Genomic DNA, 24,900 nt, shown 5'->3' on the forward strand with positions numbered 1-24,900 from the left:
TTAACCGGCTAAGTACCTCAAGCTTTTATGGTATAGCAGTAATTAAACCAATGCTTTGAAAGCCCACTCTTGATCCAGATGTTTTAGCTAATTATAGACCCATATCAAACCTGCCCTTCATTTCAGAAAATCCTCGAAAAAGCTGTTGCTAACCAGTTGTGTGATTGCTTAGATAGAACTGGTTTGTTGGAAGACAAACAATCCATCGCAACACAGAAACAGCACCGGTAAAAGTGAGGGAAGACTGTGCAATAAAGTTACATCCTTATAACAACAGCGATGATAGCAGCAGTGATTAATAATAGTAACAATGATAATAATAAATAAGCTCATAATAAAAATGATAGTTCTGGTAGATGGATCAAACGGCTCCTGAGTCAGGTACCTGTAGAGTGACAGTAAACAATAAAGATTTGAATAAATCTATTATAAAGATGATCATTTAATCATTCATATCAGCTGAATCAACACTAATTCACCCATGAACGTTAAGCGGGCCTCAGATTGAACTCTTGTTGATTTTGATATGTTCAAATAATTATAATAAAACTCCTAGAAATAAGACCTGTAAAATATACTTTATGGATTTTCAACTTAATCTCAAGACATAGAATAAAAATAATAATATTTGGTATAGCGAAACAGCAACTGAACATTTTATGAAATATATATAAAAGGAGAAATAATGGAAATCAAACAGTGAGCGAAAAAAACAACGTCAACGATATTTTTGGAACAAATTCAACATTCATTCGCATGTAGAGACGTGAATCAGGCAGTTTCCCCCCTGCGGTGACGTTTCAAATAAACAAACTGTAGATTCTCTCCTTTTTAAAACAGACTGTAGATAATAAGCAGGGACTGTGCAGACGCCCACTTCCAGGAGGCGGGGTGAGGATGAGCCTGCTCCATTTTTTGCTGTTTCTTTGCCGTAAACTGGAAGCGAACGTCTGAAACGCATCTGCAGTCATGTCCTGTTGTTGTGACTCCGGAGGCAGCCGGGAACGGTCTCCATCCCCAGACATGTAACGTGGAAGAAACAAGAGCACGCCCGAACATGCGCGGATCCGTCGGACTGTGACGAGCTGGTTCGAGGTAATAACAGGTTTATCTCTTTTTTTTTATTTTTTACGGAGGCGACGCTTCCCTCTCATTTCTTTTTTTTATGAACGATTATCGGCGTTAGCGCGCTAGCTAACCGCAGCAAACTTTCACCGCAACATGGCAGGGGCATTTAGAGATGTTAGTGACGTAAAGTAAACAACAACAGTGTGGTTGCATGTCCGCCGTGTTGTGGTGCGCGTGGCTAGTGCGAGTGTTAGCATGCCCATCCTAGCGTGGGTTGTCTGTGGCTGAGATACGTGTTTATTTGTGCGTATTGTTGTTGTTGTTGTTGTTGTTGTGTGACGGTTTCCTTTGTGACTGGCTGTTTCCAGGCGCGCCTCCCCCGCCGTCACGCTGCTCCCCAGCCGGCGTGCGCGCTGCCATGGAGGTGGGCAGCCTCCCCGTGGAGCTGTGGAGGGTGATCCTGGCCTACCTGCCGCTCCCCGACCTGGGCCGCTGCTGCCAGGTGTGCCGCGCCTGGAGGGAGCTCATCCTCTCCCTGGACAACACCCGCTGGAGGCAGCTGTGCCTGCGCTGCCCCGAGTGCCGCCATCCCAACTGGCCCAGTCAGCCCCACCTGGAGCCGCCGTCCTGGAGGGAGGCCCTGAGGCAGCACGCCCTGGCCAGCCGCACCTGGGCTCAGAACGGCCCGGAGCTCCAGTCCTCCACCTGCCTCCTCTTTTTCCGCCGACGAAAGGACCGCCGGGTCTGGCATGTGGGGCCCGGGTGCGAGTTTGAAACCCTGCGCGGGGCCCTCGGGGCAGCGGGGCCATACGACCGCGTGGTTCTCCATCCCGGTGTGTACGAGGAGCAGGCGGAGCTGACGCTGAAGGTGCCCGTGGAGTTGGTGGGTCTGGGCCGCCTGGGTGAGGTGGCCCTCCTGGTGTGTATGGAGCAGCAATGCCCCACTGCCAGGCTGTGTAACCTGGTGTTCATGCCCCCCTGGTTCTCCACTGTGGTTTACAAGGTAACAGCTTGATCTCTTTACACAGCAACAGTGTTTCCCATTAACTATCTAGACTGTGGGGGCCTGCCTTATTCTAAACTGTCCTGCCACAGTTTCATAATGAACACACACAAAAAAAAAAACTCTCATAATAAAGATCAATAACTTGGTGTTTTGCTTTGTTGCTGCATTGCATAGCTGCGAGCTCGTTCTATCGTCCACACAGACGGTCGGATCTCATAGTTTCAGCTGCAGTTGTGCACGTACCTGTTAAAGTGCCTTCACTCGTGTAGGGGCACCCCGGCTATCGGCATAGATTGTATGAATTCTGTTGAAAACCCTGCTGCAGTGTCTTATTACAACATTATTACCCCCTCTATTTATAAAAATAAATTAAAAAACAGACCAAAATGTCCATTATTCCACAAGAAGCTGGAACTGGGGGATGAGAGAATTGTCAGAAACGTTGCACATTATATTTCAGTTTATCAATTTATCAACTAATAAACTGTTTAGCTCTGTCCAGCAGTATCCTAACAAAATCAGATCTAACTCTTTCTCTCCTTGCTCTGCTCTAGACATCGTGGGGTCACGTCCAACTCGATAACTGCAACTTTGAGGGGGCTCAGTTGCAAATCCGCGGCCCAGGAACCTGCCAGGCTCGCTTCTGCTCCTTCTCGCAGGGCAGCTCGGCCCACCTGCTGGGTGTCGTCCTCAGTTTAATGGACAGCTGTGACTTCTCAGGAAGTGACACCGCTTCAGTGACCGTGGAAGGTCCGCCATTGTCAGAGAGGAACTGGGCTTGCAAACACTTGGCCGCTTTGGCCAGGACGTTCCCCTCTTGTGGAGTGTCTGGGAATAACAGTAACCCATCAAGAGGCCCACAGGCTGGCTCCGCTGGTGGGCCTCAGCCTCCGGGTAATAACGTCAAAAAGGATCATGTGAGCATGGAGGACTGGCAGAGGAGGACTGGGGTAGATGCATTGTGTCAGGGCACGGTGATTGAAGATGGCTGGAGTGATGGCGAGCACAGCGAGGGAGAGGAGGAAAGCCGAGATGGAGAAAAGACCAACAGCACCAAAAACCCGTTTACGTTGGATTACAAAATCTCATGTGACAATCATGGACTGTCCCATTTGCTCAAGCCCCGGGCAGACGGCTCTCTGCCACTGGCCTCCTCTCCAGATCCCCTGCCTGTGACCCCAGAACCCCTCACCCTTCAGCAGGAACTGGACAGGGACCCAGAAGCTCAGATACTGGCATCGTCCACCCTCGGCTGCATCCTCAGACGCTGCCTCTTCAGGGAAGGGAAGGGTGGTGTGCATCTGTCTAATTATGGACAAGCTCGGCTGGAAGGCAACGTTTTCCGTGGGCTCAACTACGCTGTCCGCTGCATCCAGAACTCCACAGTAAGTAAAATCATAATAACCTTGTTTTAGACTTAATTGAATTTGACTCGCATTTAGATTTCCCATGTTCAGTGACTTTTAATCTGCATCATGCCATTTGAGAAATGTATCAAGTTAAGGAAGTAGCCCCAGATCATAAGTAATTAAGTGGCAGCTTCCAATTCAAACTGACACTTGAGCCGCTTCTGTCTCTCTCTCTCTCTCTCTCTCTCTCTCTCTCTCTCTCTCTCTCTCTCCTCATTCAGATCGTGATGCTGAGAAACGAGGTGTGTGAGTGCCGTGCGTCGGGTGTCTTCCTGCGTCTCTCGGCTCAGGGCCTCATCGCCGAAAACGACATCCACTCGAATGGAGAGGCGGGGCTGGACATCCGGAAAGGGGCGAACCCCATAATTCTGGTAACTACTGAACCACTGTATATTGAATTCCATAGTTTTAAACATGCAAACATATCCACATTCGATGACCTAATCATGCCCTAGAGGATTATAGGATTTATGGGCTCCTTTTGAGGTCCCAATCACACAGACATTTATTAAAAAAAAGATAATAATAAGTAATGTATAGAAGCTTGAATTTGAATAAATGTAAATGTAGGTGCCCTTAGTTTGATGGTCTTCTCTATTTTTACTGTTTCATTTTGTCTTTCATTCTACAGTGCAACAGAATACACAGTGGTTTGCGTTCTGGGGTTGTTGTCCTTGGCAAGGGAAAAGGTTCAATTCGGAGCAATTGGATCTATAACAACAAGGAAGCGGGCGTGTATATTCTCTTCAGTGGGAATCCTGTGGTCAGGTGTGTGGGGGCTCTAAAAACAACTGCTGTAACTTGTGCTGGAATGTGCTGTCCTCGTATGTGCTGTCAGCCATTTTCAGATATGAAGAACACAGCAGGAGATTAGTCCTTCTACAAGCACTAGTGTGCTGCTATGCATAACCCTGCATTATAGTGTTTTATGTCATTCTAAACTAGCAATAGTGGTTGTAGTGCCTCTACATTCTCTGCAGGAGAAATAAACCAGCTACTCAACTGGAAAACCTCAGTTAAAATAACTTAACTGTTAATCAATTAGATCCATGTTATCCCCTCAGGTCTTTCTTGAAATGAGACTCGTTCTGAACTTGTGAAATTATTCAATGTTTTCCTCTTCATTCTGTCTCTCATAGTGGGAATCACATCTTCCAGGGCCAGGCAGCTGGGATTGCTATAAATGAGAACGGCCGAGGAATAATAAAAGGTGTGTACGTGGGTCTGTCCTTGTCCACATATCATACCAGTTATCTGCCAAATAGCTTCTTCATTTTCATCCACTGCTTTGCCACTCACAGAAAGTACAAACACTACATGGGGTTATTAACGTTCTGACTCTTGTTTTATTTCCAGAGAATGTGATCAAAGAAAACCAGTGGGGGGGCGTAGACATCCGAAGGGGAGGTGACCCCATCCTGAGGAACAACTACATCTGCTACGGCTTCTCAGACGGCGTGGTGGTGGGAGAGAGAGGACGCGGACTCATTGAGGGAAACCACGTCTACTGTGTGTACTTTCAGCCTGATAATGGCAGCGTCCTGTGTTTTTATTTCAGCATCACAAGGTGTTTCATTTCCTCTCTCCCTCTTGTTCCTTCAGGTAACAAAGGCTGTGGTGTGTGGGTTATGTCGTCCAGCCTCCCGCAACTCCTGGGAAACTACATCACCCATAACTGTATGTATGGGCTGGCAGTGTTCTGCAGGAAAGACCCGGAGAACATCGAGGCCAGGGAGGGTAACTGGCCGGGCCAGGAAGGGATCGGTGGAGACGGAGTCAGCGGGGAAAGGAGAGGAGTAGAAGGAGAAGGAAGAGAAGTGCAGGAGAACCTCAACGAAGAGGGGGAGTTGTTTGCGTGGGAGAGTGATCTGGACAGCGAGGATGAGCGTCACTCTGCCCGTCGCTCCACCAGTATAGCGCTGGTGGAGGGCAACTGCATGAGCTACAATGGAGGTAATAAAGCCCACTGATACGTCAAATACAAATAGTCACTCACTCCCCAGCTCTTATGTTGTCTCCATCTTTCTGTGTTTTACTCTGTAGCCGTTGGTCTGTATGTGAAGAGCAGCGAGCCCCTGAATGTCTTCGCTAACCTTGTGAACAGTAACCGTGGCACTGGAATCGCTGTGCTGCAGAGCAGTCAGCTGACCCGGCTGGTCACCAACTGCATTCTTGAAAATGGTCGAGCTGGTGTTACGGTGGAGAAAGACTGCCGAGTGGAACTTCGTGGTAATGGCATCTATCAAAACAACGGCCACGGCATCAGTTTCAGTGGCAACGGGCAGATTGCAGAGAATGATGTGGTTGGAAACCGTGGATATGGGATCCAGGTGTCGGGCTGTGCTGACATCAAGGTGAGTTGCAGTAAGACATGGAGACAGACTTGTTAAGACTTATTTCAAATACACTTGTACAACATTGCACATAGTAGATACTTACTGTTATGTTAACACATCATTTATGTGCATGTTTTGTGTGTTTTTCTTTTTAAATGATTTTTATCTGCAGGTACTGCGTAACCGAGTCCAACCAGCACAGGGCTGTGGCATCGCTGTGATAGGACCAGTAAAAGGTGTCGTGCATGACAATCTCTTGTTCCAGGGCCATCCTGGGAACAAGAAAACACTCCTCCACATGGATCCTGGCAATGACAGCTGTGTGTTACGGAACAACAATATTCTAAGACACAATAACAGGTAACCAGACAATAGGGCCAGAGATTTAAATGGCATCAGTGGTTTTAACAACCATTCTCTTTCTCCTTTTCTCCGCATACTTACAGCAGCTAGACTCCATGTCTTTTTAACAATATATCAGACGACAATGAGAAAACACTGCGCCAGTAGAACGGATACTTGTATCTGTGACCTTGCGGAGAATTATCTCCCTAACATGCAGCTTACCTTGGTTTAACAGAGCTTTTATAGACATTTCAGTTCATTATTTAACAGTCTGGCTCACAACTTAACTGTTAAGGTTCAGTCTCATATACCTGTTACACCAACATTAGCAGGTAAACACAGGTTTTTAAACACAGGTAAACCTGCTAATAGAAGGCAAATAACTCTTTTCCCATTGCCAGTAGTTGAGTTTTGTTCTGTATTGATTAACGGTTGTCTGTGGGATTTTTGACCAGTAGGGTCATTTTCAGCCAGTAAACAAATGGAGCACTTACGCAGCTCAAACTGAAGGCATTTCCCTTAGGAGTTAGTAGCTAAAAAATAATGAGTATTGGACTTGAAACTTGTCAGGAGGCCATGAACATGGCTCCAAATAAATCATGTTTAATATCATCAGGAAATAAGCGCCTGTTAGTTCACCATATTAACATGAACTCAGCTGACGTGTTGTTATGTGTTCAACATCTGTTCATGTTTCTGCTGCCTGTTAGAGGCCAGAAGAATTTATTATTGCAGGTTTGACATCATTGTGTTTGTGGGAATATAAAAAAAATCTGTTACTTTTGTCTTTGCGTTTGGCAGCTGTACATCTGCTCCTCCCTGGGTGCTGGAGAACCCTCCACCTCGGCCACTGGCCAGCTCCCCCTCTGGCCTCTCCTCAACCCAGTATCCTTCCCGACTTGGAATATCCATGACAACCAGGATCAGTGCCACTGTGGAGAGTGGTTGCCACAGTGGAAGCATGTTCTGCTCCATCCTGTGAATACTTGCAAGCACTTACTATTTAATATGATTGAACTGGTGTGTTATCATATATTTGGAGAACTCTAAACTTCCTCAGAGAAGAACCTCCAAAATGATGCTCTATCTTTAAGGTGGATCAATCAGCTGGAAGAAAGGGGCTGCACCGACATAACCACTAAAGAGACCACCCACCTTCCTGGATCATAAAGGTGGCACAACATTTTGTACATCTGAAACCAGACTTTTGTAATTTTACGATAAAATGCCAGAGCATTCATCAAATGTGGACTCCCAATGTGAAGCTGGAGAACAAGACATTCAAGCATTGTCACCATCCTACTATACCTTAACCATTTCTATACTAAAGCTTTAACTTTATCATGTTCTCAGATTTCAAGTTCATGTACAGGATCGCTGTAGACTTTGTATTTTTGTCATTTTGCTTCTGAGACTTACTGGTTAGGATGTGCACATGTATCCAAGTCCTAGCAGGAATCTAAAACCCCCATTCAGACCTGGTATTAACATCCATCCTGAGTGATCAATCGCAAGTGGTCAGCATTAAGTTCAGGTATGAACACAGCCAAATACGTCCTGAGATCCAATCACATTCGGAGGTGGTAGTTTAGTTTCACAATGATTCAAAAGTATTTTTATCAGTATCCATATGTTTATTTATTCATGGCCAGTGTCACAAAATCAACAGTCTAACACATAATTGGTGATACTAGATAGATTCATTCATTCAGCCCATCCTGACTCCTCACTCTTTACCCCTCTCTCTCGCTTGCAGCGACACAAACAAAGTGACAGACACATCTGTAAACTCAGACTGGGTAAAAACAACATAATTTGGTATTCGCAAACAGAAATGACGTGTGCTTATTTGCATATCGAGCGGGGGAAGTGAGATCCGATCACAAGTGGACACAGGAGACACAGAGGTGTGTTTTAACGCCAGGTGTGAACAGACAAACTTATCACTGTCAACTTGTGATCAGATATCTCGGGACCGATGTTAACACCAAGTCTGAACGGGGCCAAAGTCTCAATCATCCTACAAAGTAAAGTTGTGCCTTGTTTCACTTCTTCAGTGATTGTAGCTAGGGAAGGAGTTGTCATAGTGCAAGGTGTATATGCAAAATTGATGGAGCTGCTCTATTTCCTGGTGAGTCTGTTTTTGTATCATGCCCATGTTTTTGAAAAGAAGCTTTGACTTCGTGATGGAATTCAGTTCAGTCCACAACCACACAGACTCACCTGGTAATAGCAAGTTACAGAAGGACAATTCTGTTCAATGTGCAATATGTGATGTCTACAAATGTGCCTCTGTTTTATCTGTCTCAGATGTTTCTGTCATCTAGAATTTGTTTACAGCTCAATACTCTGCTGCTTTTTTGTATCATGCACAGTAAATATTAACTAAAAACGTCACGTATAACTCAAAAGTTCATCATTTTATTTGTCTACAAAATGCATCAATAAAACAGTTCTCTCTTGATCCAGTTCTTTGTCCTCTTGTTACTGTCTTCAGTGCATTTTCTTGCGTTTCCGTCTCTCCGTGAACTGTTCATATTTGATCAGAGGTAGAAGAAGGGTCGCCTGCTTGTGTTCGCCTTGCAGTCCAGCCTTGTCAGTCTTCCCCCGGGCCGGTCTAACTAGGGTCAGTCCCATTGACTTCGCAACTTCAATCATCCTACAGGAAAATATGAATCAGGTATACCTGCAGAAATCCTCTAAAGCACCTCATAGACAGCCAGAAACACTATGGAGCATGTGCTTTTGACTCTAAGCAGAAAGATTGGGAGGTCAATAATCTTCCTTCAGTGTCTAAACACTAACATTAAGTTACTACATGTTAGTGTTCACACATTTAAAACAAAACATATCACATACAGAAGTTCCTGACGGGGTATTTGCTTCTTACCTGGCCTCAGTGATTCCTAGGTCGCGGTGCAGTAATGTGAGGTCAGCTGTCATGTGACCCATGTGCAGCAGCAGGGCCAGAGAGTACGCTGCTATTTTGGCTCGCATTGATGTTGACACAATGTTCAGGACCCTAAAAGGTGGAAGTCATGTGTTTGTATTAAAGACAGAGGAGTCAAATCAAAAATGTGTGCAACAATGAATTATATATTAAATTATATACATGAATTAGTCCTCTGTACACCTTATAATAACTTGTTTATAATGGATTCCTCTTTTTCATCCACATTAAGGGTCTAAGGATAGAGGGTGTCATATGGCTTTACAAATTCTCATGAACATGAACTCTGGAAAAAGTCAAGAGAATTAGGTCTAGATATTTGCTTTCACATGTGAAGAACTCAGCAGGAGATTGTCCAGGTTGTCGTGGACAACAGGAAAACAAATGGAGCGTTCAGGCGAAGAGTGGGTAGAGCATGCAGGAGGCAGGACATGACCTATAAGCTCCGCTGCAGAAATCACACGTTTTTGTTTACAGCCCATCAACACCTTTGTCGACTCTTTGCAGCAAAACCTCTCGAATCTCGCTGTCTTTACAAATTGTTATCTTTAATTGCATCTTCAACGTGTGTTGCACTTCCAATTTTGCGTCCGTCAAGTGTTAGAAACGTCGTCAACACCCCAACTCGCTCACTCCGACTTTCCTGGACATTTTCCTGCTGTATTCTGACATGTGATCACTCTGAACATTTTTACGACGGGGCGGGTAGAGAAATTTCAGGGAAATGTCTGCACTTCACTTTAGTGATAAACAAATACATCCAGAAATATAAAGTGGTGTAATATACTGCCAAAACAAATTCCAGACACACTGTGATTAGGAAATACATGTTCACACAAAAGGTCTCTGCGAAGCAAATGTAGTCCCTGCAAATATTTTTACTAAATTACCGAGGTGTTACATCATCATACCTGCCATTGTTGAAAGTCTCCACAGTGAATGTTTTGAGCAGCTTGTTTTGAATGATGCGCGGGCAGCCTTCCTCCTGCCCAACTGCACATATAAATATATATCAGTTAGTGTCATTCCCAGAAGGTGCACAGGACCACACATACTTTGTGACGAAGGCTAAGAACGTTACTCACACTTGCGGGTGATGTTCTTCTGCCGGGCCAGTTTGAGCAGCATTGAGAGGTAAAAGGCGCCTCGTGCCACCTTGTCTCTGGCTTCATCTGCAGTCGGCATGTTCTCAAGGTGCTTCGCAACACACAGGCTCCTTCAAACAAACAAACGTTAGAATGCAAAGGAAACACGTGCAGCTTCATAACATGTGTCAGTGTGAGCCCATTGTTACTCTACCCTCCGTCATCCGTCATCTTCTGCAGCTCCTCAGGGCTGAGTTCTGCCAACTTGGAACCGGCCATCTCGAGAGTTTCAAACTCAACAGGAGTCAGGACTGTGGTTAGTGATTAAGGACCAAGACCCAAAAGTGTGGGTTGATTTTGTAATTATATTCGGGTCAGGTTCGGTCACGTTGGTTGGGTTATGTACATGATTGTTTACAAAACACAAGCCTGTAATCAGGGTCTGGTTCAGACACTAAGTATGAAACAGGTTTTCTCTCAGGCTTGGACAGAAAATTGTAGCCCAAGCCAAACAAATCCAGCTGTCATTGTGAAAACGCAATACATTTTCTGTTGTATCATCTACAGTTCTTACATCCTTTGGTAATACACACACACAGAGCCAATGAAGGATACGATCGTCCAGTAGGTAGACGTCCTCAGGTTTGTCTGCGTTTGCATCGCAGGGAGGCAAGTGGAGAGCCAGGTCTCCTTGGGACTCTGTCTCAGCAACTTCCTGTTGTAGAGCTGAGGAAAGAGAAAAGAAAATTTGTAAAAATAAGTATCAGAAACAAACTCAAGACTCGAGAACACAGGGAAGACAACAGAGACTTAAACAGCCAGAAATTCCAGGTGAGCTTTGTGCTTTCCTGACTGTTTAACTTACCTTCCAGACCCTTCTGGTCGATCACATTGCTGGCAGCTTTAGCCACAGCTTGGTGCAGTGTATCGCTGCCCACCTGATTCAGCCTGCGGGAGCTCAGAGCTCTCTTCTGCTTGTTGGTGCCAAACGTTGAAATCAAAGATTCAACCTACAGAGAAAAGGGGATGCAACATTAATACATTATTGCCAAGTGGAATGTTGCTCTAGTCGTGGTCTGAGAGGAATAGAAGACATCATGGTACCTTTTCTCTGTAGGTCAGAGTCGTGTCCTGGGATTTTGCAGTGTCCGTCTCTCCTGGTGAAAAAAAACAGAAAATTTGCCCTGACAAAATCTCAGCATCAAATATTTGCCTTTCAAAAGATAATGATTTGGTTTTAGAAAATCATCAATCATTTGGGTTATGTAGACCTATTAGGATTTTTGGGAGACGATACCAATATTAGGAAGTTAAACATTTTTTTATATCAATATATATCAAAAAATTTGATTTAAATGTTATATTCAGTTTAATGCTCAACACGTGTTGCTGGTTGTTTTCCTTACCTGGTATGACAGGCTGCATGTTGAAGAGCTGAGCATTGTGCACCTCCATTTGCATGGTCTGTTTGTTCAGCACTCCGACATAATATCTAAACAGACACCAAACGTACACCTGTTAATCCTGTTCACAGTGGTGAACAATGGTGTTGGTCCTAGTTTCTGAAAATGTGCTGCATTCACATACTTGCAAAGGTTGTTGCATTTCAGTGACCCCGTTCCAAAATTATTTCCGACATAGGACAGTCTCTCTGATTCAGCAACCTACACAGAGGAAGATGTAAGCAACACTGTGTTATAATTCACACTCAAAACACAAATCATATATATACAAGAAACAACTATACCAATGCCTCCACAGCCACTGGTAGCATGCAACAAAGTACATTCACTTCATTACTGTAATTGAGTAAGTTTTCACTGCATAGATCAGCAAATATCTGTACTTTCTACTCATTTTCACAGTGAATTGTGTTTTTTTTATTTTTTTAGAAGTGATCAATAGCAAGAAGAGATTTGATCCAATCAGAGCGGGCAAGTAACATCAGACCCGCCTCCTCAGCTATAATGATGTGGTAAACTGTTACATTAGGAAATAGGCAACACTCTGCAAGTACTTTTACTTTCAATACTATAAGAAGCAAGCAAGTACTGTGTTATTTTTTCTTAAACAGAGGATTATTATAAACACAAGGTACAGTGTGAACACATCTGTCAGAGGATAACAGTGGTTCTGCATCTTCCTCACCAGTATCCGTCTGCTTCTCTTCCTGGGGTTGTTCTCATCTACGCTCTTGTACATGGAGAAATCCAGTTTGTCTGCATTTCTCACGCTGCCGTTTGAAAACCGGACTGTAAAATAAATCATAATATTAATAAATATTAATAAAAAAAAGACACACAGAGAGGAGCCTGTCAACAGCTACTGCACACAATCCAAAACATGTTTATTATGAGCCACAAGAAAATACATCAATGAAGCAGCAACTAATATAATGCTGCGATGTTAAAACGATTATATTCATCAGTGTGTCATGTTTTAAAGTATTTTTCCTGACTCAGTGCGCGTGTCACCTGGATTTCACTGAACTAAACAACTAGCCCCGCTGCTGCTAGCCCCCACGTGTACGATACAAACAAGCGTTTATACGTGAGAAATACGTATGATCCGACGTTTACTGGCGTCATTACAATTTGTATTATATTATTAAAAAGTCTGAACAAGCAACAAGAGGGAACAACGCACCCATAACAGCTTTGTCGCCTTCTCTTTCCTCTTTACAACACACTAACGAGCAGGAGGCCGCCATGTTTGTTGTCATGTGTGACGAGAGGATTCACTCCCTGCTACTTCCGCCTTCGCCGAGCTTGACAACGTAGTCCACCATCAGGCATGTGAATTTAAGAATCTGACAATAAATACAATATATTGGAAATCAAGTTTTTAAAAACAGCAAAACTTTTAATTAAAATTAAAATTGACAAAAAGGAAAAATTTAGGCCACATGAATTCAGAAAGGAAGGTTTTTCAAAATAAAATAGTTCTGTGCAATAAATTAAGTGATATTTAAAGAGTAACTTCCCCACACAGCTCTGAGCCTCACTCCACCCTCTGATCCTTTTTGAAACATGATACAAACTGGGCATGGGTCTGGGGGGTGAGACAGGGCCGCTGACCTCTTCAGGCCAAAAATAATGGAGAGCGACACAGATTCATTGAGATAGATGATAAGAAAATGCTGCTTTGAATCGCTGGTCATATTAAGAAATGACCACCCAGAGAAGTGTGGCTGAAAACTACCTGGGCTGAGGAAGAGGAGAGTTCAGAGGCAAATTGACCAAGTATCACTTTAGAAATAAGTAATATAACAGTGCTGCATTAGAAGAAATACTGAATACTCTGATTCTGCAAGTCATTGCAATCCTGACAATCCAAATAGATAGATCAACAGACAGACAGACAGACAGACAGTCAGTCAGTCAGACTGAGTGACTGACTGACTGACTGACTGACTGGTTGGTTGGTTGGTTGGTTGATTGATTGATTGATTGATTGATTGATTGGATGGATGGATAGATAGAAATATAGCTAGATAGACAGACAGACAGACAGACTTTGCTGTAAGATAGTAGAAGGATGAGGAAGTGGCTCTGGTGGGGAAACAGCGCCACCTTGTGAGTCTGGAAGGTAAAAGCCGTCTGCACAGTGACTGATGGGAGAATTCATAAAGTGAAACATTGTCTCCCTGCAGAGATCGCTTTACAGCCTGTGTCCGCCTCATTCACGGTTGCTATTATGCCCGACTGTGCCCGGGGGAGGACACCGACAGATGCGTGAGACAAGCGGTCACGGAGAGGACACATCCCCGGCAGCTCACATCCAAACACAGGAGGACACAGCGCACACTGGATCGCGGGTGGTGGGGGGGGGGGGGACATGGCGTGTGACCGCTACACAGACCGTGTTAGCAGCCTGAAATGTTAGCTAGTTTACATCTGAAGATACAAACAGCAGTTTGTACACAGGGGAAGCGGCGCAGCCAGAGCCAACCGCAAGCTAATGCTAGCGTTGTAGCTAACAGGCTATTTGCTGGTGTGTAGCCAGCTAACTTTAGCCTCTTCGGTATCTCTGCTCGGGGCCCGGTCCTCTTCTTCTTCTTCTTCCTCCTGGGACCGACGCTTTCAGGATAATTCAAGGTAACGTCAGACGTCAGCAGCTCCATATTGTCACCGTGTGTTTGCTCGTTCAGCTACAGTAGCTAACTGCTCCTGTGGCAGCTAGTCCAGACTTGTTAGCTGTGTTGTATTGTTTTTATCATTATTATGCATAAATTCAGTGTAAACTAGCTACTGTGCATTATACAGTGTTTCTTTGAAGTTTGTCCCTTTACAGTAGGGATTAATAACACCACTAGATAGATAGATAGATAGATAGATAGATAGATAGAATTTGTCCCTTTACATTATGGATTAATAACCCCACTGATATTTTAGTTCCCCCTCACATTACTGCCTTTGTCCCACAGCTGCAGACTTTGATTTGTTTTACATCCTCACATCAGCACCTCCTCTAACAAACCTAGCAAGTGACAGCATCTTCACCTGTGTTACCCCATCATTACTCCCATGTACTCTGTCCCCCTGACAGTCTCATCCCAGGCCTCCATCGCCTCAGGCAGCCTGCTAATGTTATCTTTGCTGTCACATAATCTGTTGATTAGTTACCGCGTTAAACGTGTAGTCAATAAATTGGGTGAAAAAAACATCCATCACAATTTCCCAGAGCCCGAAGCTGCTTGTTTTGTCTTATAAACGGTAAAGGATGTAACCAATTTTTACACAATCACGTGTATCACTTTTTTTTCATCGAGATCTATGAATTATTCATTGGGAAAATGTAAAAAAAAATGCCTTTTGGTCTTCCCAGACCCAAACTGCATCTTTCCACCAGGTTTCGTGGATATTCGTTCAGATGTTTTTGTGTAATCTTGCTTACAAACAAACAAACAAACAAACAAACAAACAGACAGACAGGATGTAAAACATAACCTCTTTTGTTGTGTTTGATATCTGACAACCCATCAAAGGATTCAAAGAAAATCCTGTTTATCAATGCTGTGTTGATGTGGACTAATCAACACTTTTTTTTATGTATTAAGGGTCATGGATTTCCCGGGCCACTTTGAGCAGCTCTTCCAGCAGCTGAACTACCAGCGTGTCCACGGCCAGCTGTGTGATTGTGTCATCGTTGTGGGGAGTCGACACTTTAAAGCCCACCGCTCTGTGCTGGCGGCCTGCAGCACTCACTTCAGAGCCCTGTTCACTGTTGCAGAGGGAGATTCCAGCATGAATATGATTCAGCTGGACAGCGAGGTCAGGATCGTAAAAACCTTGTCAAAGGCAGTAGCAATGTAGTATAATCTTAATAATTTATAATGATGTCCGCATAGAGGGTGTGGAAGAGTGTAATCCAGTTAAAACATGGACATAATTGACATATTAAATTCTGTTTTGTTACTGTTTAAAATAGCACAGACAAGATCAAGCAGATATTTGTGTGATTGCAGGTGGTGACGGCTGAAGCTTTTGCTGCTCTGGTGGACATGATGTACACGTCCACACTGATGCTGGGGGAGAGCAACGTCATGGATATCCTCCTCGCTGCCTCACACCTGCACCTCAACAATGTAGTGAAAGCCTGTAAACACTACCTGACAACACGTACGCTGCCTATGTCCTCCTCATCGGACAGACCCACACATCACCACCCTCAGCAGGACCAGCAGAGGCGCAGGCAGCAGCAGCAGCAGCAGCAGCAGCAGCAACAGCAGCAGCAGCAACAGCAGCAACAAGCAGATTTAGCAGTGAACCCTACTCTAGCAGCTAATGCTAACCTTGCAACAAATGCTGCCACAACAAAGTTGCAGCGCTCCTTCCTGTTGCAGCAGCTCGGACTCAGCTTGGTGAGCTCTGCTTTGGGTGGGATAGAGGAGGATGGGATGGGAAATATAGTTGGCAATAGAGAGGTAGGACAGAGAGCCTCTTTCCCAATCCGGCGCTTCCACAAACGCAAGCCCTCCCTAGCACTGAACCTGTCAGAAGAGAGACCCAGGCAGAGGCAGCGCCCCTCAGCCCCTAACCACGGTTTGTTGGGAGAGGAAGGGCTGAACGCAGAGCGGGAGGAAGGAGCACTCCTGTCCCCGGACTCCCACAAGATGGGGGACGAATCAAAATTAGATGCTGGCCTCGTAGGGATCTCCCAAGATGATCCTCAGATGCCCAGCCAGTCAGACAGTGGACACTGTGGGGGGGGGGACTTGGGGAGAATGCAGGGAGGAGTGAGCAAGGAGGAGGATATGGATGACCATGACCACCAGGACAACAGGTTAGCGGTGAAGATTAAATCAGGGACTGAGGAAGAGGAGGCTGAAGAACAAGAACAGAAGGTAAATCTGTGGCTTCTTGTTTTTGAAAACTTGCAGTTGACCTCATGCGAGAACATTTTCACGAGTTTTCCAAGATGGATCCACCAAACTGTTAAATGCGCAAACTCGGACGAGGTGCACGTCTGTGGAATTAGATTTTTTTCACACTGTACAAATCTAAATTTCTGTAATTCTAGTAACCATATTTATATTAAATACAGTATTTTGCTGTCTATGAAAAATTAATGAATCTGTTTGTAAGTGCGTTTTGATCCTGACCATCACAAAATCATTTAACTCATATCCAAATCACTCTGCTCTAAATAAGCTGCTGTCCTTGTAAGCTCCTCTCGATTAAAATAACCCCAAAACATCAGAAAATCAATATCTGCTTTAGTTAAAACTGGTCCTTTGCTTCCCACAGGTGGTGGTTAAACGAGAGCCGCTAAGCTCGCCTGAGCCAACGGATGAAATCAGTGACGTGACATCGCAGGCTGAGGGCAGCGACCCGGCCGAGCCTGGATGTCCAGAGGAAGAGGGGAAGGTGGAGCTGAGCCCAGAGAGCAGCGACCGCAGCTTCACCTCGGAACCCCAACCCAGCTCGGACTCTCTGCTGCAGCCCAGCTCCCAGCTTCTCATCAAAAGCCACATGGGAGGAGGTGCCGGAGGTTTTGGATGTAACAACGGATCAAATAGCAAACCTGGTTTCAGTATTTCTAGCTTCCTTAGCCCAAAGGATTACGGAAGTGGTGTTGCAGGGTTGGTTACAGGAGAAGATAACCTGCCCAACACGACAACTGGGGATGCACATCACTTCCTGATGAGACAGGATGCTGCTGGACCACCTGGCTCTGCTTCTTCTTGTCTTCTGCAGTCCCCACTCAGTGGTGAGAGTCGCAACAGCTTTGGAGACAACTTGCAGCATGATTCTCTATTCCTCCGTCCCCTGCACGACAGTTTGGGGAACCCCAGAGGAGGTGGAGGAAATATGAGTGGAGGGCATGGAGGGTTTGAGCCCTTTGGTTTGGACTTCCAGCGCTCCAGTCTGGGGCTTCACTCTCTAGGGCAACCCTCACGAGGAGCCGGAGGAGCCGCCACTGCTTCTCTGGGCTATCCAGGATACAGGCGTATTGCCCCCAAAATGTTGTCCGGTATAGGAGGAGAAGAAGGTGTAGGCGGTGTTCTTCAGGATTCTGCCTCTTCCTCCTCAAGTCTGGCAAGTCCCCTGCTTCTCAACGAGAGCGGTGGGTATGACATGAACAGTGGCAGGCCCACCTCCCTCCCGCCTCAGCTCACCCGTGCTTCAGCGGACGTCCTGTCTAAGTGCAAGAAAGCTCTGTCCGAGCACAATGTCTTGGTGGTCGAGGGAGCTCGGAAATACGCCTGTAAAATCTGTTGCAAAACCTTCCTAACCCTGACTGACTGCAAGAAACACATCCGTGTCCACACAGGTGAGAAACCCTACGCCTGCCTCAAGTGTGGGAAGCGCTTCAGTCAGTCCTCCCACCTATACAAGCATTCCAAGACCACCTGTCTGCGCTGGCAGAACAGCAACATGTCCAACGGCCTGATGTAGGATTGGGAGTCAGAATATAAAAGTCCCTAAAAATATCTGAAGCTGTGACAGACCAGTCAGATCAGCTGTTATGTTCAAACTAACCAGTCCTGATCACAGACCAAAGACAGGGATGATGATGTAATCATCATTTTTTTTATTTTGGAGAAACCAGTAATATCAAGTCAGTAAAAGTATCTGTAAAGACATTTAACCTGATGGAAGAGTGTAGGGATGCAGGACATGTATGTATTGCTATTGACTGATAGTACCTTTGATGTAAATTGTAATCTCTCCCATATGATTAACAAAAAAGCAAATGGACTTAGTATTATATGATCCACACTGTCAGCGGTTTTGTGTTTTTAAAAAAATGTCCATGTCTGAGTGTTTGTAGATCAGAGGCAGCTGTGAATGGACATCATGTAAATTGGTGCAAGACATAATTTCTGTATTTACTAAGAAAGGTCTTCTTTCGTTTACTCAATGTGCAAAAGGTAGATAGAGTAAGAGACCAGGATAAGAACAACAACAGAAAACAATTCAGCATTTTAAAACAGCTGCATTTTTAACCACCTTAGTTAATATTTTAACATGTTTGGTAGCTGGCAAATAATTCAGTATGAAGTAACAGGGCCTTCAAACTTTCCATGACAACAGGAGTAAATGTCTTACTTTGATAAATATGTACCTGTGGATTGCCAGGTCCAATTTGTGGAGCAATGGGACCTTTACATTTTTCTGATCACATCTGGCCTCGGTTTACAGCTCAAGCTATTAACATTGAAGTCCCTTTGGTTAAGGAAGCAAACAATTCTGATGATTGAACTTGCAGCATCTTTGCATTAGCAGCAGGATCAGTTCTGTGTTTACTGGGCATTCCAGTCTAATTTGGAGAAATGCATAATATGATATTGTATCATAATGCTACGATAATACTGAGATAACGACTTCACAGAAGAATGTACATGCACCTTATTTTGTGTCAAGATGTGCAAAACTGGTTACTAATAGTTAACACTTTCTGTATTGGTTCCTGACTAGTAATGACCAGAAGAAAAAGTCAGCTGTGGCCAATCACATTTACTGACTGTCCATCATGTGTGTGCGTGTGTGTGTGTGTGTGTGTGTGTGTGTGTGTGTGTGTGTGTGTGTGTGTGTGTGTGTGTGTGTGTGTGTGTGTGTGTGTGTGTGTGTGTGTGTGTGTGTGCAGTTTGTGTCGCCTGAGTAAACTGTTTACAGGATAAAGAGGTTCAGCATGTACTGAAAAAGTGCTTTGGAAATGTAAATATTGCACATTTGTGGTTGGGTTCATAATTTTGCTCTTGGAGAAGAGACAAAACAACTCATGAACTACTCAACGTTGTGTATAAGTTTGCTACTGTACTTGATATCAGTGCTTTATAAATGTCTCTTTTTACATCTAATGTTGCATCTGTTACTAAAGCACTTAGACAAATCATGCTCTTTTATAACTAACATGTCTACTGGAATGTTAAACTATTTGAAAAGTGTTGCCGTATTGCAATTATCCAACTCTACCTGCTCTGTTACTTCACCTTTATGTTGGATTGAAGTGAAGTTTTGCTCCTCTTAGCCATACACAAATTCCACTTGTGCGCAAAACTTGAACATCATTGAATATTTCACATGGGGATAATTTAGAAACAAAAGATTTTTTATACAATCATTTTTTACATAGATGTAAATGTAAAAGGAGTTTTCTTTACCCAAATATACTTTAATGTCGACCTTTAACTTGATTGGTACTGTAAGTTTCACAAATATTGTTCAATTCAGAATTTATTTAGTTTTAAGATTCAAAAATGCCACACATCCTTAGGAGGAAACCTAATTTTAGTTTAGTTTATAGAAAATAATATCATACTAAAGATTTTAACTTTAACCTAACTGAGAATGTCTGACTTCCAGCAGGTTGTAAATAAGAGCAGCTTCCCTGGTAATTGAATGTCCATGCAGTGTTGTTAAGTTCTGTTTTAGTGAACTGAAAAGAAAAAATAACTTCAAATATGCGTTTTTATATACCTGATTGCTTGCTATATCATGTCTCTTACACTGTCGGAGAGATTCTTGGGTCTTTGATTTTCATTTGCTTTCCCCACTGTACTGTAGAGTCATTGCACTGTTAGCCTATAGAAAATGACAGATTTTAAAGCATAATCTTAAATAGAAGAGAAATTGCCTCTTCAGATGTTCTCCCTGTAAAAAAAAACAAAACAAAAAAAGGTAACCTGCGGCCTGCCCTGTAAATCTCTTCACTGTGGAGTAAGGTCGCTGTTGCCTCCTCTGTCATGATGGAAAGAGCAGGCTGTGATTTGTAAAAATTATGAGGTGAAGGAAAACTCCTCCAAAATGGCTTCCATGTCTCACACAGTGGCCTATTAGGAATTCAAATGCTGCTCCACCAAAGCTGTTGATGTGAATCTCTGAAAAATGCACTGACTATATTACCCCTGTATGAATATGCCAAACTTTTAAAAAACAAATTGATTAAGAAAGTCACTGCCTTACGCCCTCTTATCTTGAAAAGCTGGGCTTTTGTTGATATGCCAAACCTGAAGGATTTCTGTTTTTATTCCTGTATATCTAACGTCGTGTAACCATGAGTGGACTAAATGTTTGAAGGCTATGAAGATTGTATAGTATGTTCAGTCGTTGTATAGATTGAATTAAAAAAAAAGATGAAAATTATTTTGTAGCTGGTGATATTTTTATGAAAAGGCACAGAGATCCTATAAGTGACGTGTCAAAAGTAAAGGAAACAAGGGCATACTGTTAAAACTGGTCAAATCTACTGGTTTTATTTCCCTTTTTAAATTAACTAGGTAGGTGGAACTAATGGTCCATCACTCAGCCAGTTCTCAGAGTGGAACCACCGTCTTCTCACAGCTTGAGCTCCTTGATCATCGGCTCACCCCGCAGACCGAGGAGGAGGTTGTTTGCCGCCAGGGCAGACATGGCATTACGGGTGGTGAAGGAGGCACTGGCAACATGTGGAAGAATCACTGTGGGAAGAGAGGATTTTAAAAAAAGACTACTTATTGGAAGTGAGAGTTAATGATACAGAGTAAAATTGCCCAAGTGGGATATTTAAAAGATGAAACTGTGGGATGGACTCACCGCAGTTTTTAAGAGTAAAAAGAGGGTGGGTGATGGGAAGGGGCTCAGGGACAGTGACATCTAAACCAGCTCCTGCAATCTGCCCGGTGGACAGCGCCTCATACAGGTCGTCCTGGTTCACTACCCCACCTCTGACAAAGAGAGCACGCTTAAAACACAGGTACAGCTCTCGGTGGACTCTCCTCATACACAGGCAACAGTTTTACCTGCTGGTGTTGATGAAGATGGAAGTATTCTTCATCTTGGAGAAGAGGTTCTTGTTGCAGATCTCTTTTGTTTCTGGCGTCAAAGCGCAACACACGGCCAGAAAATCGGACTGCTTCGCCAGCTCATCGAAGGAGACTACGACCAAAACAGAGGCTTGATGATGTCACATGACACAAAAAGTCTGAGAGCAAACTCATCAATATCTCTAAGATGAGCACGTGAAAGGTCAAAAGGTTTGAAATTATGTGAGTGCAGTAAATCTCAGGTAAACCTCAATTCACCTTGTTGAGTCTTTGACAGAAAATGAGGAAAAGCACAGGTTTTACTACAGACGTCAACAATGTAATCACCAAGTCCTGACAGGGTACCAGGGCCATGAACATGGAGCAGCCTTTGTTTATTGGATCACTACCTCCCACGTGGAGGTTATGTTTTGAACATGGCCTAAGAAAGAACCCATCAAATTTTGACGTGGGTTTGGAATTATTATCACTTTCTTTAACTTTTCCCAATTTCCATGGGAATAATACATGGGTCTTAATAAAAAAAATTCAGGCACATTTATGGAACTGATTTCTACAAGTGTGAGCAATTTGGTGGACTGTTCCAGGACTGTTGAGTAATACTTCCTACTGTGACATGTCAAACTTCCTTCTGTGGGAAAAAGAAAATGCTGACATCATCAGTCTGGTCCTTACCATACTCTGCATTGATCATACTGGCCAGCTCAGGCCTGGGGACCACGTCCGTGTAAATGAACTTCTTTACTTTGAAAGGCGCCAGACGCTCAGCGATGGCGACACCTTTGAGAACAAATTCACAGTGGAAGAAGTCTGAGACTGAAAGACATGCAGTTTTGTTTGATAAGCCTGTGTACCGTGTGTCAGACACTGTGCTCACCGATCCTCCCCAGGCCAAGAATACCCACAGTGCTGTTGGCCAACTCATGTCCACACAGCCACAGGGTTCTCCATGTGCCCCAGCCACCTCTGACACAAGTGAGAGAGAGAGGGGTGTTTGTGTTTTTTAAAATAACATCTATGAATGTTTGCCTGGACAGGTTTGTCTGTGAGTGTGTGTGTGTGTATTAACATTACGTCTTGGCTTCATGCGTGGCCTCTATGAGCCTCCTGGAGGTTGTGAGCAGTAAAGCTACAGTCAGTTCAGCGACAGAATCTGTCAGAACATCAGGAGTATAACCTACACGGATTCCTCTGGAGAGAAACACAGACATTACAAGAATCGTTTAGGAGCTGGAAACAATGACTTTTCTTTGGTTTTGTCCCTTTTTAATGGAGATATTGGTCAGAAACACAAGTCTACACACAAATCAACACTTCTTAATGGATGTGTGTTAATCGATCACCTTTTCTTCAGCTCCTCCAGAGAGAGATGGTCAAAACCCACTGACATAGTACTAAGGACCTTCAGGTTTGGACCTGCAGAAATGCATCACACACAGAAACACATGCATAAATAGAACCACTGTACGTTGCATGAAGCTCAGGGACTGTCCTCTGACCTGCGGCGTCCAACAATTCTGCATCAATCTTCTCAGTCAGCACGCACAGCAGGGCATCAACACCTTTGACCTTCTCGAGCATCTCCTGCCTGGGCACAGGGAGGTCATCTGAGTCCCACAGCTGGAACTGCACCCTGGGAAAATAGAAGCCATGACATGTATGCCAAAAAGTGTCTCAGGTGCTTCAAATCTGTCTGACAGCTGCAACTGTTTCCTTCTGATACCTTCAAGCACACGTATTAAAACACAGTAACTTGTCCAGTCCACCTGCATATGAGCAGGTGAAGCAGTGACCTTCACAAAGGAAGGTCATTGGTCAATAGTGGTGCAGAAAAATAAAGATACTATACACAAGTATAAGGGATTCTTCATTTAAAGCCCTTGATTTATAGCATTTATCATATATAGTGCAGGCCCTCACAGAAATACTGGGACTTAAAGGTAAAGTGAGCTGTCTTGTGGGGGAATACCCCTCCAGTTACATGTCTTATCAGCCCAACCTCAGGGCACACGTTAGCAATTCTGTTTACTCAGAGTAAATGATGAACTTTACCAAGCAGACGTTCAAACTGCACAACTCTATCACAGTTAAATGAGATACAGCAGCCAATTCATTGCAAGAAATAGAGTTTAAGTGATGTAACAGGACACTCACTGTCCAGATTCACGCAGGATCTTCAGACCCTCAGGTGGGATCTGTCTGGTGATGTATACCCGAGACAGGGTGGACATCTCTCTCTGCATGTTGCTTGTTAGAGCCAGTGGAGTAATCCGCTGAAGCCGACGCAGTGCCATGCGACTGGACCACATTGCCAGGAGGGAATGAATCTGTTGGCAAATGTTGGAGAGATTGAAGTGGCACTTTGGAGTTTGGCGTCCGTTGTGTGCATGAGCATGATTTTGGCTCCAGTTCAGTGGAGGGGTGGTCCCTGTGTGTGTGTCTCTGACCAATATGATGAGAGGGAGGGTGTCTCTAAAGTCTGAGGTCAAGAGGTTTTGTCCCAGAAAAAAAAAAAAAAAAGGCTGAGTAAAAAGATCTTTGTCCTGAAATTTAAGGTTATTTCAAAATCACAGATACACAAACATGAAACAAACTATCACACACACACACACACACACACACACACACACACACACACACACACACACACAAATGGTACATGAGACAGCTTGTGTTTTTGATACATTATTGTCCACCTAAGTAGGATGTCAATGTTTCACTCGGCTGTTGAACTTTGTTCCTATAAACACTGAAAGCTGTTTTTTGTTCTGTTTTGTCTCTCTAGTTGGATCTGGTTCAGAAATATGTCCCTAACAGTTAAGCACTGATGTCCAACACGGGTAAATACACGAATATATAAAAGAATAGGAAATAGTTTTTCTCTTTTATTTTGATTCAGGTATTTCACAACAATGTAAAATATGGTCTTGTGTCTTTGTCATTCTTGTAATCAACCAATAATTAATTAATTAAATTGCTAAAATACTATTAACAAATAATACTACTAGTATTGAACTTCATAATTGCTGCCAACTAAAAGTGTGTGAAAGTTTCTGCTTAATGGGGCCAACAAATTGGGGAGAGTTGTAAAGTTTTGCACTTATGGTTGATTTGTTATGAATTTTCAAAGTTTTAAACTTTAGACGGTTGTTGTAGCGCCACCATCAATGAAACGTAGAAGACATGATGATGGCCCCAGCAGGATATACCGTTTTTGGACAGGCGATCGTGTGAAAATGGTTTATTCTCTGAAATGCTAACATATTTAATTCAGTGATTAATATTACTACACTTACCGAAATAAATATAAATAAGATATGATATAACTTTATTGATCCACACACACACTGAGGAAATTCAGTTGTTACAGCAGGTCAGAATGAGGTAGACAAGAGAATAAAAAATATCTTTAAAACACAATAGAATAAAACTAAAAGATTTACATAAATA

General features: G+C 43.7%; 4 protein-coding genes across 5 annotated transcripts; 2 read left to right on the forward strand and 2 right to left on the reverse strand.

The window, feature by feature from the left end:
• Window positions 1–880: 880 nt before the first annotated feature.
• On the forward strand, window positions 881–8,631 carry fbxo10 (F-box protein 10). 2 transcript variants are annotated; one of them, XR_004615453.1, is made up of 12 exons: window positions 881–1,095; window positions 1,437–2,071; window positions 2,629–3,459; window positions 3,705–3,854; window positions 4,115–4,251; window positions 4,623–4,693; window positions 4,840–4,992; window positions 5,086–5,436; window positions 5,527–5,837; window positions 5,992–6,179; window positions 6,966–7,196; window positions 7,269–7,970. XR_004615453.1 is itself a non-coding variant. In XM_034600721.1 (11 exons), exons 2-11 carry the CDS (start codon window positions 1,487–1,489, stop codon window positions 7,144–7,146), a joined length of 2,958 nt encoding a protein of 985 aa, XP_034456612.1. In that variant the 5' UTR covers window positions 881–1,095; window positions 1,437–1,486; the 3' UTR covers window positions 7,147–8,631. The 2 variants fall into 2 exon arrangements, 1 of the variants encoding a protein (XP_034456612.1); XM_034600721.1 differs by having other exon boundaries at window positions 6,966–8,631.
• Window positions 7,788–12,921, reverse strand: polr1e (RNA polymerase I subunit E). The gene is made up of 12 exons (XM_034600751.1): window positions 12,846–12,921; window positions 12,348–12,451; window positions 11,787–11,863; window positions 11,606–11,691; window positions 11,304–11,356; window positions 11,065–11,209; window positions 10,815–10,925; window positions 10,414–10,510; window positions 10,200–10,330; window positions 10,026–10,107; window positions 9,055–9,186; window positions 7,788–8,823 (listed from the first exon to the last, which is right to left on the reverse strand). Exons 1-12 carry the CDS (start codon window positions 12,919–12,921, stop codon window positions 8,658–8,660), a joined length of 1,260 nt encoding a protein of 419 aa, XP_034456642.1. The 3' UTR covers window positions 7,788–8,657.
• An 800-nt stretch (window positions 12,922–13,721) lies between these two features.
• LOC117770899 (zinc finger and BTB domain-containing protein 5) lies at window positions 13,722–20,789 on the forward strand. Its single transcript, XM_034600741.1, has 4 exons — window positions 13,722–14,296; window positions 15,259–15,472; window positions 15,667–16,545; window positions 16,949–20,789. The coding sequence occupies exons 2-4, from the start codon at window positions 15,263–15,265 to the stop codon at window positions 18,098–18,100; spliced, it is 2,241 nt and encodes a 746-aa protein (XP_034456632.1). The 5' UTR covers window positions 13,722–14,296; window positions 15,259–15,262; the 3' UTR covers window positions 18,101–20,789.
• Window positions 20,790–20,879: 90 nt separating this feature from the next.
• On the reverse strand, window positions 20,880–23,848 carry grhprb (glyoxylate reductase/hydroxypyruvate reductase b). The gene is made up of 9 exons (XM_034600765.1): window positions 23,605–23,848; window positions 22,950–23,083; window positions 22,794–22,866; window positions 22,525–22,641; window positions 22,328–22,416; window positions 22,126–22,230; window positions 21,427–21,562; window positions 21,221–21,351; window positions 20,880–21,105 (listed from the first exon to the last, which is right to left on the reverse strand). Exons 1-9 carry the CDS (start codon window positions 23,757–23,759, stop codon window positions 20,984–20,986), a joined length of 1,062 nt encoding a protein of 353 aa, XP_034456656.1. The 5' UTR covers window positions 23,760–23,848; the 3' UTR covers window positions 20,880–20,983.
• Window positions 23,849–24,900: the final 1,052 nt, after the last annotated feature.

Source organism: Hippoglossus hippoglossus, chromosome 1 (genome assembly GCF_009819705.1).
Source record: "Hippoglossus hippoglossus isolate fHipHip1 chromosome 1, fHipHip1.pri, whole genome shotgun sequence".
In the NCBI taxonomy this organism is placed as follows: Eukaryota; Metazoa; Chordata; class Actinopteri; order Pleuronectiformes; family Pleuronectidae; genus Hippoglossus; species Hippoglossus hippoglossus.